Source organism: Macaca fascicularis, chromosome 6 (assembly GCF_037993035.2).
Source record: "Macaca fascicularis isolate 582-1 chromosome 6, T2T-MFA8v1.1".
Lineage (NCBI taxonomy): Eukaryota > Metazoa > Chordata > Mammalia > Primates > Cercopithecidae > Macaca > Macaca fascicularis.
The window spans coordinates 178,892,924-178,906,368 of NC_088380.1; the positions used below are offsets into that span (position 1 = coordinate 178,892,924).

General features: G+C 51.6%; 1 protein-coding gene across 4 annotated transcripts in view; it reads right to left on the reverse strand.

The window, feature by feature from the left end:
- Window positions 1–13,445, reverse strand: part of STK10 (serine/threonine kinase 10) — a 150,859-nt gene that overhangs the window by 57,883 nt on the left and 79,531 nt on the right. For 2 of the 4 annotated variants that reach the window (XM_073994719.1, XM_045395048.2), the window contains 3 exons: window positions 5,406–5,478; window positions 4,225–4,419; window positions 3,262–3,343 (listed from right to left, as the gene is read on the reverse strand). In XM_073994719.1, the coding sequence (XP_073850820.1) occupies window positions 3,262–3,343; window positions 4,225–4,419; window positions 5,406–5,478 (350 nt within the window). Of the gene's footprint in view, window positions 1–3,261; window positions 3,344–4,224; window positions 4,680–5,405; window positions 5,479–13,445 lie in introns of all 4 variants that reach the window. The other 2 variants (XM_073994720.1, XM_073994721.1) reach the window with 1 other exon arrangement.

Consider the following 13,445-nt stretch of genomic DNA (forward strand, 5'->3'; position numbering starts at 1 on the left):
AGTGCTCAGAGTTCGTGTGAGATGCCCGCTGGACATCTGGGGAGTAAACAGCTGGACGCGGGCCAAGGCTGGGAGTGCTGCACGCTGGGCACGTGGAGATGGAGGGAGGGCCCTGTGCACTCTCATGCTAACAAGATGGGCCAAAGTGGGGCGAGCAAAGGCAACGGAGAAGGAGAGGCTGATGACCAAGGGTGTGTGGAGGTCTGGAGGTCGAGTGCCGACAGGAGGAGGAGGAGATCGACTGGGCTGGTGCCGTTGATGGGTCCAGTGAGACAAACACCGAGGCTGACCCATGGCACAGAAATCTCTGATGACCTTGACAAGAGCAGCTGTGACAGAGTGGACGGGTTTAAGAGCAAATTCAGCCAGTATCTACTCAGCATCTCGTATGTGACAGCTGTGTTGTTAACAATGTTCCATACAAAATCTCATTCACTCACCCAATTCTGTGCAGCCAGCACTCTCTACATCTTACAGATGAGGAAACTGAGGCACAGAGTGAGAACCATGCAGATGCTGGGGCGGGGAGGGGGGTGGTGTGTCTGATTTCAGAGCCTGGTTACTACCCACAACTGGGTCCGGGCCCACAGAATGTCTGCAGGAGTCAATGAATGAATCACAAACCAGTGGGGGCGTGAATCACCCCGCCCAGGGCGGACACAGGGAGACGCGAGGGCCTGGCGCTTCTTGGAGCAGGCAGGCACCCTGAAGGCTGACAGCACTGGAGTAGGGGCCTGGGAAGCCAAGAGCCGGGCCCACCTCTGTCACTCAAAGCCAAGCGGCCTTGGGCCGGTCACCTCCCTGCTCTGATCCTGGTGCCCTCCCCTGAGGGGGTAACACCATGCCCACCCTCTCTCACTGGAGAGGAAAAGGCGCGTGGGTGAAGCAGCAGCAGCGCAGCAGGCATGAAACGCGCTTTATTCATCTCCAGAGATCGTCCCTGTGTTCCGCAACCCTTTCTGTTGGACGGCAAGAATCCCCTGGCAGGACATTTTTCCAAGTACGGAGCGGAAATTCCTGGCTGAGGCTGCAGCTCCGGAGCTGCCATGCGGGGATGGGGGACAGCTGGTCTCTCCGTGGAATGTCCTGGAAGCCGGATGCATCAGGGCAGGAGGTGCCTCTTACAGGAAACAATTGGCCCCAAGCAGCGTGGACAGTGACAACAGCCCCACTCAACCCCACCCACTTCAGGGGGCCCCAGCCCACTCCCCACAATACCCAGAAAATGAGGCCTTTGGGCACTCCAGAAATTTGCTTTCAAACACATTATAGAAATGTAAAAGGAACAGCTGTGACCCCCCACCCCCGGCAGTAGACAGACCCCATTTTGCATTCTGGTTCCTTTCATTTTTTAAAAAATAAATACATCGGTCCTATGCATCAAGCGTTCCTTGAGCACTGTGCTTGAGAGTTAGGCTAAGCGCTTCATAGCACCTCTTCATTTAATCCTCACAACCACCCAGTAAGGGCACTGCTGCCCTTCACTCCCATTTCAGACTGACAAGCGAGTCACAGAGAGGTTCAGCCGTTCGCCCAGGGGCTCACAGCCAGTAAGTGGCAGAGCTGGGATTCGAACCCTGGACTTTCCTGCCGCAGCTCACACTCATAGTAACTAAGCTGCTACCCCAGAAGGACACATAGTGGCTCAGAATGCCGACCACAGGCCCCGTGCACGGCACACAGGAGGAAGCTAGGAAAAGCTGGGTGAATATAAAGACTCAAGTGCCTGGTGTGGCCCCTTCCTCCCCTTCCTGCCACCTCACCTCTAAGACTGTCATGCTGGGGGTAGAGCCGGAGCAGACAGAGCAGTGAAAGGGCAGACCTGTTGCATCACCCAGACCCATTCCTCCCTCTTCCATCAGTGGCAGTGACATGTGGATAGTGGTCGGCAGATTTGCAGACGGCTGGGCAAGTGCTGTGCGCAGCCTTCAGAACACTGCTGTGAACACACCGACCTCACCCAGCTGCCAGCCATGACACCCTAACACGAGGCACGGGCCCAGGCAAAGGGTGGCTCACAGCTCCCTCCAACAGTTCAAAAAGCTTCCAGGGAACCATCATCCACCTGCCCACTCTAATACTGCCAGCTAATGAGATGCTCAGAGTCTCCTGATCCTGCACACAGCAGCCAGAAGGCAGAAGGACCCTTGTAAATGGAGGTTGGATACTGTGTCTCCCCGAATGCAGAGATAAAGCCCAAGACCTGGCTCTGGCTTGCAAGGCCCTGCAGGACCCTGTGTGTAGAAAATAGCACCGCGAGCTTCAGAAAGGGCCGCTAACAAGGTTGAATCCTCAGCTGGTCTCTGCAGACTAGGCGAGGGCTCCCACCATTAACTGGTAAGAGTGGCCCGCTCTGCCTAAACTGTTCTGCAAACAATATGGCTTAGGTTGAATACCTGTTTTCCTTCTAGAGTCTGGAACTTTGGTCTGTGCCAGGCAGGGCGTGCCTATGTGACCACTACCCAGTAAAAGTCCTAAGGGGCTTCCCTGGTGGACAGCACAGAGAATTAAGCTGTTCTGGTGACTGTACTGGGAGAGGGCCCTGGAAGCTTGCACCTGGCTCCCGAGACCTTTTCACACGCGCCTCCTCCTTGGGCTGAGTTCTCGCTGTGCTTTTGCTGTCCTAAGTCTCCGGAGGGAGAGAATATGCTGAGGCCAGGTGTTCTCCTAGGGAACCACTGAGCCTTGGGGCGGACGCCCCAGGGCCTCTCCGCTCTCATCTCCCCTTCTCTCCCCTCCCCTCCCCTGGCCCCTGTGCTCCTGCTCCCCCACCTCCCCCCCCCACCCCCTGGCTCTTCCCAGCATGTGTGGAACATGCTGCAGTCCCAGGCCTTTGCCTCCTCTCTCTCTGGGCCACTGGCCTCACTCCTTCCCTTCCTGTGGGCATCTGCTCACCCGGAGAGCCCTTCCTTATCCTCTCTTACAAGACAACAGCCGTTCCCAGGCGCCCCACCCCGCACTGTGGACCTCCTTCCGTGGCACTGACCACCCTCTGCCATGCGCACATACTTGCTTATTTGCCGCCTGTCTCCCCACTGGAGCACACGCTCCATGAGGACAGGTTCTGGGTGGCTTCGTTCCCCAAGGCACTCCCAACACAGAGCTGGCATTCAGGAGGTGCCTGGGGAATACCGGCTGAGGGACGCACAGCTGTCCATGCTGTCCCCTGGGCGGGGTGAGAACACGCCCAGCATCCAGGTCACTGGTGAGTTCATTGGGCTCCGCCCTTCAGAGAGCGGAGTGGGAGGGGCATCCACTCACCTCCAGCAGCTGCGCCGCGCTGGGCCGCGTTTCTGGGTTCTTATCCAGCGCTATCTTCAGGAAGTCACGGAACTCTACAGACCTGGGAGGACAAGCATCAGAGATAAGCACGGAGGAGGCCAGGGCAGAGAGAAGTCCCCCACGTCACAGACTCCACTGTCCCAATCACCCCCTCAAACGACAGAGGGAACTTTCACAAGCTAGAACAGCAAAAGGGCCTACACGACGCCCTTTTCATCATGGACATCCCTGTCCAGATGGGGACCCAGAAATCAGAGGGGAGCAGGGACTTGCCCAGGCCGCGCAGTGAGGAGACTCAGCAGGTCCAGGATTTGAACCCAGGCCCCCGATGTCCCGCCCAGGGTTGTGCCATGTGGCTCCTACGCCTCAGCTGGGGCTCCTATTCTCCCAGTGGGAGCTGGCTTATTTGGGTGACTTGGTTTGTGCTGGTGAAGATCTCATGTCAAGAGCACAGAGGGGGCTCGGTAGCTCACGCCTGTAATCCCAGCACTTTGGGAGGCCAAGGCAGACGGATCCCTTTAAGGCCAGGAATTCAAGACCAGCCTGGGCAACATAGGAGACCTTGTCTCTACAGAAAATTAGCCAGGCATAGTGGTGGGTGCCTGTAGTCCCAGCTACAAGGGAGGCTGAGATGCGAGGATCTCTGGAGCCTAGGAGGTCGAGGTTGCAGTGAGCTATGACTGCACCACTGTACTCCAGTCTGAGCAAAAGAGTGAGGCCCTATCTCAAAAAAAAAAAAAAAAAGGAACACAAAGGGAAAAAGAGGCACGAAGGGCCCAGGGGGACTCAGAAAGGCCGGAAGACCCCCAGGCCCCAGTCTCCTCTTGCGGCTAGCAGCACCAGGAGAACCCTACCGCTGCACCTCCCCAGCCCCGCCCACCACATATCCCAGCCCTAACCGGCGCAGGCACCCCGGCAGGTGGCCCTGCCCCTGCTCCTCACCACTTAGAGGGCGTGAGCAGCGTGGGAGGGTCCGACTTGGCGATCTTTAGCAGGACCCGCATGGGGTTGAGCTCGTGGTGTGGCGGCTCGATCTGGGCCATCTCAATCAGCGTGATGCCCAGGGACCAGATGTCGGCTTTGTAGTCGTACGGTGTGTCCTTCATGGTCTCACACATGACCACCTCGGGGGCCATCCTGAACCAACCAAGGGACAACATAGGGCTAAGAATCTGGCCTCCACAGGTGCTTCTTGGACATTCAGGGTCAAGGGCCACCACGAGCCACTGTCGGGGATTGGCAGCACTCCCGAATCATGATCTGCATGACTTTGCATCCCACTGTCTTCCTTAGGACGCTCTTCCACAGAAAAACGCCTCCACGCGGCTCCCCGCCACGTCCTGCTGCAGTTCCGATGCCTACCACGAGATGGCAGCAGCAACCCGGAACACAGAGTCCTGGGGAGGGGTCGGGTGGGGGTGGAGGGAAGGTGCGGAGCAAAAAACCAGGGCGTGGAGGTGGGTGGGCGAGAAGACAACAGCACAGAGAGAAGGAGAAACAGGTATAAAAGGGGGGAGAGAGAGAGCAAGGGTGAGTAACAAGCAAGCAAGAAAGGAGCCCAAACTCCACAATGGCAAGTAATGCACATGAAAAAACTGAAAACAAGGCAAACAGAGAGTAGTCAGGCGTGAAATTGAGTGACAGTGTTTTGTTTTTAAAGTAATAGTTCTGGAAAAGAAGGAAACACGACAGACTAGAGAAGTCCAGGAAGACTTCACATGAGGGTAGGAACCGAACTTGTACTGTTCACCTTCACGGCCCGCATCCCCGGCCCTCAATACACACGTGGTGAATAAATTACGAACTGAATCCTGTTTCAGAGATTCTAGTTCAGTTATCAATGGAGTGCCTTCTATGTGCACCATTTCATTTCATTCTCACAGTAGCCTTATTAAGTAGGGGCTATTATATCCCTAATTTTATGGATGAAGAAACTGAGGCACGGGAAAACTAAGCAGCTCGTCCAAGGTCACATGGCTAGTAAGCCATGGGGCTGGGCCTGCGCCCACAGGCTGACCTGGCAGCTCTTGTCTCCCGGCCCCTCTCTGTCTACAGCGCCTAGTGGTCACCTTGGAGAGTTTTAACGTCCAGTTCATTCCATTTCTAGAAGCTACACGACTCACCAGTAAGGAGTGCCGATGAAGGAATCTCGTTTCTGTAGAGTCTTCAGATTCTTGGCAGACACACCGAAGTCAGCTGCAAGACAAAATCTCAGATAGCGTTTTACACGGACATTCCTCTACCCACAGCCCTGGGGTAAAAGCCGGGGAGGTGGACTCAGGGATACACATTCCAAGTCGACTAACAGATGCCATTTTCTATCTAGCAAATTAGAGAGCATTAAAAATATGAGAATAGGCCGGGCACGGTGGCTCAAGCCTGTAATCCCAGCACTTTGGGAGGCCGAGACGGGCGGATCACAAGGTCAGGAGATCGAGACCATCCTGGCTAACACGGTGAAACCCCGTCTCTACTAAAAAATACAAAAAACTAGCCGGGCGAGGTGGCGGGCGCCTGTAGTCCCAGCTACTCGGGAGGCTGAAGCAGGAGAATGGCGTAAACCCAGGAGGCAGAGCTTGCAGTGAGCTGAGATCCAGCCACTGAACTCCAGCCTGGGCAACAAAGCGAGACTCCGTCTCAAAAATAATAATAATAATATATGTATTTATATGAATATCTGCTGCTGTGAGGAAGTACTGAGATGAACACTTTCTACTAACGAGAGCCTGCACTGCCAAGAGCCTTCAGGAAAGCAACCTGGCAATAAACAGCAAGAACCTTTAAAATATCCATACCATTTTAATCCAATAATTCCAAATCTAAGACTCTGCCCTAATGAAACAGTCTTAAATTTAAAAAAAAAAATGCATAATGATGTTAATCAAAATCCCATTATAATAACAGTGCCATTATAAAATTATAATAGTGACATACTAAAAACAACCGTAATTGCTTGGTTATCAGGAAGTGATTTTAAAACTTTTTATATAGATTGAGAAAAATGGAGGCCAGGCTCCCCGCCACGTCCTGCTGCACCCAGGCAGCGTGGCTCACACCTGTAATCCCAACACTTTGGGAGGCCGAAACAGGCAGATCACTTGAGGCCAGGAGTTTGAGATCAGCCTGTGCAACATGGCAAAACCCAGTCTCTAGTAAAAATACAAAAATTAGCCAGGTGTGGTGGTGTGCACCTGTAATCCCAGATACTTGGGAGGGTGAGGCACAAGAATCGCTTGTACCTAGGAGGTGGAGGCTGCAGTGAGCCGCGATCGCACCACTGCACTCTAGCCCAGGCAATAGAGCGAGACTGTCTCAAAAAAAAAAAATTAGCCAGGTGTGGTGGCATGTGCCTATAGTCCAAATTACTTGGGAGGCTGAGGTGAGAGAATCGCTTGAACCCAGGAGGCAGAGGCTGCAGTGAGCCAGGACTGTGCCACTGTGCTCCAACCTGGGCGGTATTTATTGATTACTATTTGTTTTTATTTATTTATTTATTTTTGAGATGGAGTCTTGCTCTGTCACCCAGGCTAGAGTGCAATGGCGCAATCTTGGCTGACTGCAACCTCTGTCTCCCGGGTTCAAGCGATTCTCATGCCTCAGCTCCCCGAGTAGCTGGGATTATAGGCATGCGCCACCATGCCTGGCAAATCTTTGTATTTTTAGTAGAGATGGGGTTTCACCATGTTGCCCAGGCTGGTCTCGAACTCCTAACCTCAGGAGATCCACCCGCCTTGGCCTTCCAAAGGGCTGGGATTATAGGCGTGAGCCACTGCACCTGACTTTATTGATTACTATTTATATTACTGTATAAGGTTAAGTGGGGAGAAGGGTGATATACAGTTGACTATATTGTCTGGTCAGAATTATGCCCCTCTCACCCCAAAAAGGGCAAAAATACACACTGAACTGACTTGGAGGAAATACCACACTACTTAAATGGCTGTCTGTGGGCGGTGAGACTTCCACAACTTTGCTATGATAAACGTGTATTATTTGCAGGACTAGCAAAAATAAATGAATACTTTTTTTTTTTTTTTTCATGACAGGGTCTCACCCTGTCACCCAAGCTGGAGTGTAGTGGTGCAGTCATGGCTCACTGCAGCCTCAACCTCCCAGGCTCAAGCAATCCTCCCACCTCAGCATCCTAAGTAGCTGGGACTACAGCTGCATGCCACCACACCCAGCTCATTTTTGTATTTTTTTGTAGAGATGGAGTCTCTATGTTGCCCAGGCTGGTCTCAAACCCTGGGTTCAAGCAACCCTTCTGCCTTGGCCTCCCAAAATGCTAGGATTACAGGCGTGAGGCACCAGGCCCAGCCAATAAGATGCATCTTTACATGCCCTCCGACACTATCAGTCTTTCGTCACACACCCACCGCAAGAGAAGAATTCAGGGATACCAAGAGAAATTTTCTCCAGGGCTCCTGCCTTCTGGGGCGAAGTTTCATCTTGACTGAAAACTAGATTCAGAATGAAACAAACTTGGAGAGAACCCGGGATGCTCCATTTGAAACTCCCGGAATGGAATTGATGAGGGGTGTCCCCTGCGAGCTGATGGCTGCCTCTGGACAATTCATCCCAAGAAGCTGCAGCACTGTGACAACCTCTGACCACCCTGGGCACCTTTGCCTGGTCTTGAGCTGTATCCAGGAGCTCCTTTCAGACTCGCAATTTGAAACGAGGAGGCGGCACAATGCCAAGAGCCTGGGCCTGAATATGGGAGAACTTGGCTCCAGCCTCTGCTCTTCTGCTTCACTGTGCACTCACCCATTCATTCACGTGCTCACTAAGCTCCATCAGGAGCGAGACACCAGCTGGGATCAGAGAATACAATGAGGACCCTTGGGGAATCCACAGTTTAGTTGGGGAAGCAGAGAGTAAGCAAATAAACAAACATCTACTCCTAACATTGGAAAGTGTTGGGAAGACAGGAGCGTGGGGCGATCCGAGAGCGCGCAGTATGGGGTGCAACCTCGAGTGAACAGTCATGGAGGGAGGACTGGGGGCCTGGGAAGAAGGACAGTTTTATTCAGCATGCACTAACTGGACATCTATTATGTGCCAGACACTGTTCTAGGCACAGAGATGAAAGTGACCAAGTCCTGCCCGACATGCCCCATGCTATCCCCATGGTGGAGACAGGCACCTGCAAACCCCCCGAATGCCTGGCAGCGAGAAGGGCCAGGGCTGAGAAGGCAGGGCGAAGGAGCACAGTGCCGGGGTGTGGGGTGGGGAGCTACTTCAGACACAAACTCAGGATCTGGGGGAGGTATTTCCAGGCAGAGAAAACTGCAAACAGACTGGGAGGCAGGAAACAGCAGGCTGGAGGGACCAGCGGGGACAGGACACAGCCTGGCCGGAAGGAGGGGGCTGGGGGTGGAAGCAGATAAGGCAGGAGACAGGCAGGGGGCAGGGCAGTTACAAAGCCGGTGACCCTCACCCTCAGTTTCCCCATCTGTGACATGGGGGTGATACCACAGAACCACTGCATGGGTTTTCCTGAGGATTAAATGACAAATGCAAAGCACTGTGCTGCAGGGCCCACTCGTGGCAAAAGTGAGATGATGGTGATTATTTCACCGGCCCATGAGCCAGTCCAGCCTTTTTCAGGCCGGTGCAAGGCTGAGGCTGGACTACGATCCCCCACCACCTCCTGGGAGTGGTACGGAAAGCTGGCGTCTGAGCCCCAGTTAGTGCTAACTGGACAGCAGTTGCTATATCGGGGGACAGTCTGGCCAGCAAGAGGGGACAGGGAGCCCTCAGCCTCCTGAGGTAGGACCAACAGGTACTGCAAGTGGGGCGGAAAAGCAGGAAACCCAGGTAGAGCCTGGCTCTGCTAATGACCTGGCGGGAGGCTCCCCTGGGCCTCCAGGGTAAGAACGGGAAGCTGGCCCCACCTTCGGGGCCCTGGCTCCCCCGCAAACACCACCAAGGGCCAGCACATCATCCCATCCCAAGAAACCTTTTGGGAACAGTGCTTGCCTCTCAGGCCCAGGGTGAGGATCCCAGAAGGTGGCCACTCCCCCACCATAGGCCCTGCTGACACCTTCCTGAGAAGAGAGAGGAAAAAGAGAAACCATCAACGTGCAATGACACACCGCAGGTCCCCAGGGCCCTCCCTCAGGCACACACCGGCCAGCTCTTCGGGCAGCTGCTACTTCCCCTTCTGCCCACATGATGGGGCCCAGTTGGGAGAGCGGGGCAGCCCCACCTTGCAGCCCAGAGAACTGAGCCTGTTTGCTCCCTGCACAGAGTTTATGGGGGGGTGTCCCTTGATAGCTGATGGCTGCCCTTGGAGCAATTCAACAGGGATTTTCACCATGCAGTCTCTTCTGATGAAAACACTCCCGCTTCTCCTCCCATTTTAAAATGTGTTAGAGACAAGGGCAGCGGAGATATGGGAAATCTCCCTTTCTCGGCTATAATTTCCATAAAGAAAGAGATCATTTCTGCTGTGTCCACAGTTGCATCCCTGGCACAGTATCTGGAGCAGGAAGCACTCAACAGGTTTATGGAATGAGCATGCTCATGAATAAACAGACAGAATTTGCTAAAGTGCCTTTACTCATATATGTAAAAAATAAAACTGGGTTTTAAAAACTTGTTTGCCAGCAATTCTATTTGTAGAAATCCATCTCCAAAACCAGATCTATAATATATATGGATGCTTATAAAAGCAACAGCCAAAAAGAATGAAAAACTGGAAATCATCCAAAGTGTTGCTGGAGCTTCGTTGCTGAATGGTTAGATAAATTGTGGTTCACCCCAGCTATGAAATAACATGCAGCTCTTAAAAAGAATGAGGCTGTATTTGTATGGACTAACTTGGAAGTTTATCCCTAATACATGTCCCAAAGATGTTGCTGATTGACCGATGAGTCTTATAAAATGTGTAACATGATTCCAGAAATGATCCAAGTGAAGGTACTCCAGTAGAAGATTATCTTTAAAAGAATGACATATGCACATTGTGTGTACATGTCTGCATGCATGTGCACACACGCACACACACACACACACACACACACACACACACACACACCGGTCTGGAAGTTTGCACATCAAACTTAATGTTCATCTCCCTGGAAGTGGGATTTTGGTGGAGGCAGTGCACAGAAGGGACCTTCCATTTTTCACTTTACACACTTTTTTTTGTTTTTTTTGTTTTTTTTGTTTTTTTATGAGACGGAGTCTAGTTCTGTGGCCCAGGCTGGAGTGCAGTGGCGCGATCTCGGCTCACTGCAAGCTCCACCTCCCGGGTTCACGCCATTCTCCTGCCTCAGCCTCCTGAGTAGCTGGGACTACAGGCGCCCACCACCACGCCCGGCTAATTTTTTGTATTTTTAGTAGAGACGGGGTTTCACTGTGATCTCGATCTCCTGACCTCGTGATCCGCCCGCCTCGGCCTCCCAAAGTGCTGGGATTACAGGCGTGAGCCACCGCACCCGGCCACTTTACACACTTTTATTCTTTTTTTTTGAGGTGGAGTTTCGTTCTTCTTGCCCAGGCTGGAGTGCAATGGCATGATCTTGGCTCACTGCAACCTCCGCCTCCCGGGTTCAAGCAACTCTCCTGCCTCAGCCTCCCAAGCATCTGGGATTACAGGCATGCACCACCACGCCCGGCAAATTTTGTATTTTTAGTAGAGACGGGGTTTCATTATGTTGGTCAGGCTGGTCTCAAACTCCCGACCTCAGGTGATCTACCTGCCTGGGCCTCCCAAAGTGCTGGGATTACAGGCGTGAGTCACCGCGCCCGGCCCACTTTTATTCTTTAAAATGTTTTTGATAGAGTGTATTGTTTCTATGGTTTAAAAAAACTGAAATGCATATGTAGCAGAGTTTTTTGGTTTTGTGGGTTTTTTGTTTTTTCTCTATTAAGTAAAACCCAGTAGGGGCCAGGATGTGGTGAAAAGAGAACTGCACACTCCACTGGGGGTGTGTCAACTGGTGCGACCGGCACGGAGAGCACGCCGGCTACAGGATGAACAAAACCCCGACTCACAGCACACACCCAGCACTCTGCTTCTGAGAATCCCTCTTCAAGGTATGTTACAGAAAGAGACTCAAAGATCCATGAACAAGCACAATCATCACTGCATGATTTAGTAAAGAAGATGATAAACCTCATGAGAAACCTAAGTATCCAATTCAGGGCTTTCCTCAGGGCTCTGATAGGTAAATTACATTTTGTACCTGTGATGGGTACAAGAAAAACACGAAAATAATCATGTTTCTGAGGACTCTTTTTTTTTTTTTTTTGAGACAGAGTCTCGCTCTGTAGCCCGGGCTGGAGTGCAGTGGCCGGATCTCAGCTCACTGCAAGCTCCGCCTCCCGGGTTCCCTCCATTCTCCTGCCTCAGCCTCCCGAGTAGCTGGGACTACAGGCGCCCGCCACCTCGCCCGGCTAGTTTTTTGTATTTTTTAGTAGAGACGGGGTTTCACGGTGTTCGCCAGGATGGTCTCGATCTCCTGACCTCGTGATCCACCCGTCTCGGCCTCCCAAAGTGCTGGGATTACAGGCTTGAGCCACCGCGCCCGGCCTCTGAGGACTCTTTAAGGATATGGAGGAATACGCTGATACTCAATGTTAAAAACCAGACTAGGAAACTGTATATATATAATGAACCTAGTTTATCTTATAAAAACTAATATTGTCACCAGACACGGTGGCTCACGCCTGTAATCCCAGCACTTTGGGAGGCTGAGGTGGGCAGATCACCTGAGGTCAGGAGTTCGAGATAAAAACCAACATGGAAAAACCCCCTCTCTACTAAAAATACAAAACTAGCCGGGCGTGGTGGCGCACGCCTGTGATCCCAGCTGCTCAGGAGGCTGATGCAGGAGAATTGCTTGAACCCGGGAGGCGGAGGTTGCGGTGAGCCGAGATTGTGCCACTGCACTCCAGCCTGGGCAACAAGAGCGAAATTCCATCTCAAAAAAAGAAAAGAAAAACTAATATTTACTGAGAACTTACCACATGCATAGCACTGTGCAAAGAAACTTATGCATATCATGTGCGTATCTATTCCTACACATCATTTATATCTATGCCCTTAAGGCAGGGAAAATTATGACTCCCATTTTACAGATAAGGAAGCTTAAGTTAAGAGAGACTAAGTAACGTGCAGAAGGTCACCCAGCTGTGCTCTTTCCCACTATCTGATCCGACTTTTCTGCAGACAAAAAAAGGACTTGGAGGGAAGCCCACGGCGAGTGGTGGTTTATCCTGGCAGGATTAGGAGGGACTTTAATTCTCCTTTTTGTGGGTCTTATTCCAAATTGTGTACAGGACTCTAGCTACTCTCGTGTGTGTGTGCGTGTGTGTGTGTTTTCTGATTACCAAAGTTATGTTGCTTATTAGAAACTCATTATTTTTCACATTAAAAACTATAATACTGGCCGGGCGCGGTGGCTCACGCCTGTAATCCCAGCACTTTGGGAGGCCAAGGGGGACGGATCACGAGGTCAGGAGATCTAGAGCGTCCTGACTAACACAGTGAAACCCCGTCTCTACTAAAAATACAAAAAATTAGCCGGGCGTGCTGGCGGGCACCTGTAGTCCCAGCTACTCAGGGGCTGAGGCAGGAGAATGGCGTGAACTCGGGAGGTGGAGGTTGCAGTGAGCCGAGATCGCGCCACTGCACTCCAGCCTGGGCGACAAAGCAAGACCCCGTCTCAAAAAAAAAAAAACTATAATACTGACAGCTAAACATTTAGGGGTTTGCTGTGTATAGCTCCAGATTTATTTATATTACAATTATATATATTTTTTTTTAATTAAAACAATTTTTTTATAGTGACAGGGTCTCACGATGTTGCCCAGGCTGGTCTCGAATGCCTGGTCAAGCAATCCCATCACCTTCGCCTCCCAAAGTGCTGGGGTTACAGGTGTGAACCAACATGCCCTACCTAAAAATTATATATAAGTAGAAACAGACAAAAATTACATATACTTAATTTTTATGTATTTGCTACTTTAAAATATGTAATCAGATTAAACATGCTATTTTGCAGTCACTTTTCCCCTTCAAAGTATGTATTATACATCTTTATAAGAGATTACACATTTTCTGCAACTTAATTTCAATAGGTGAAAAAGATTCCACTGTTTGATAGCACCATAACCTATTTAATCCTCTACTGAAGTACATACACTTGGAT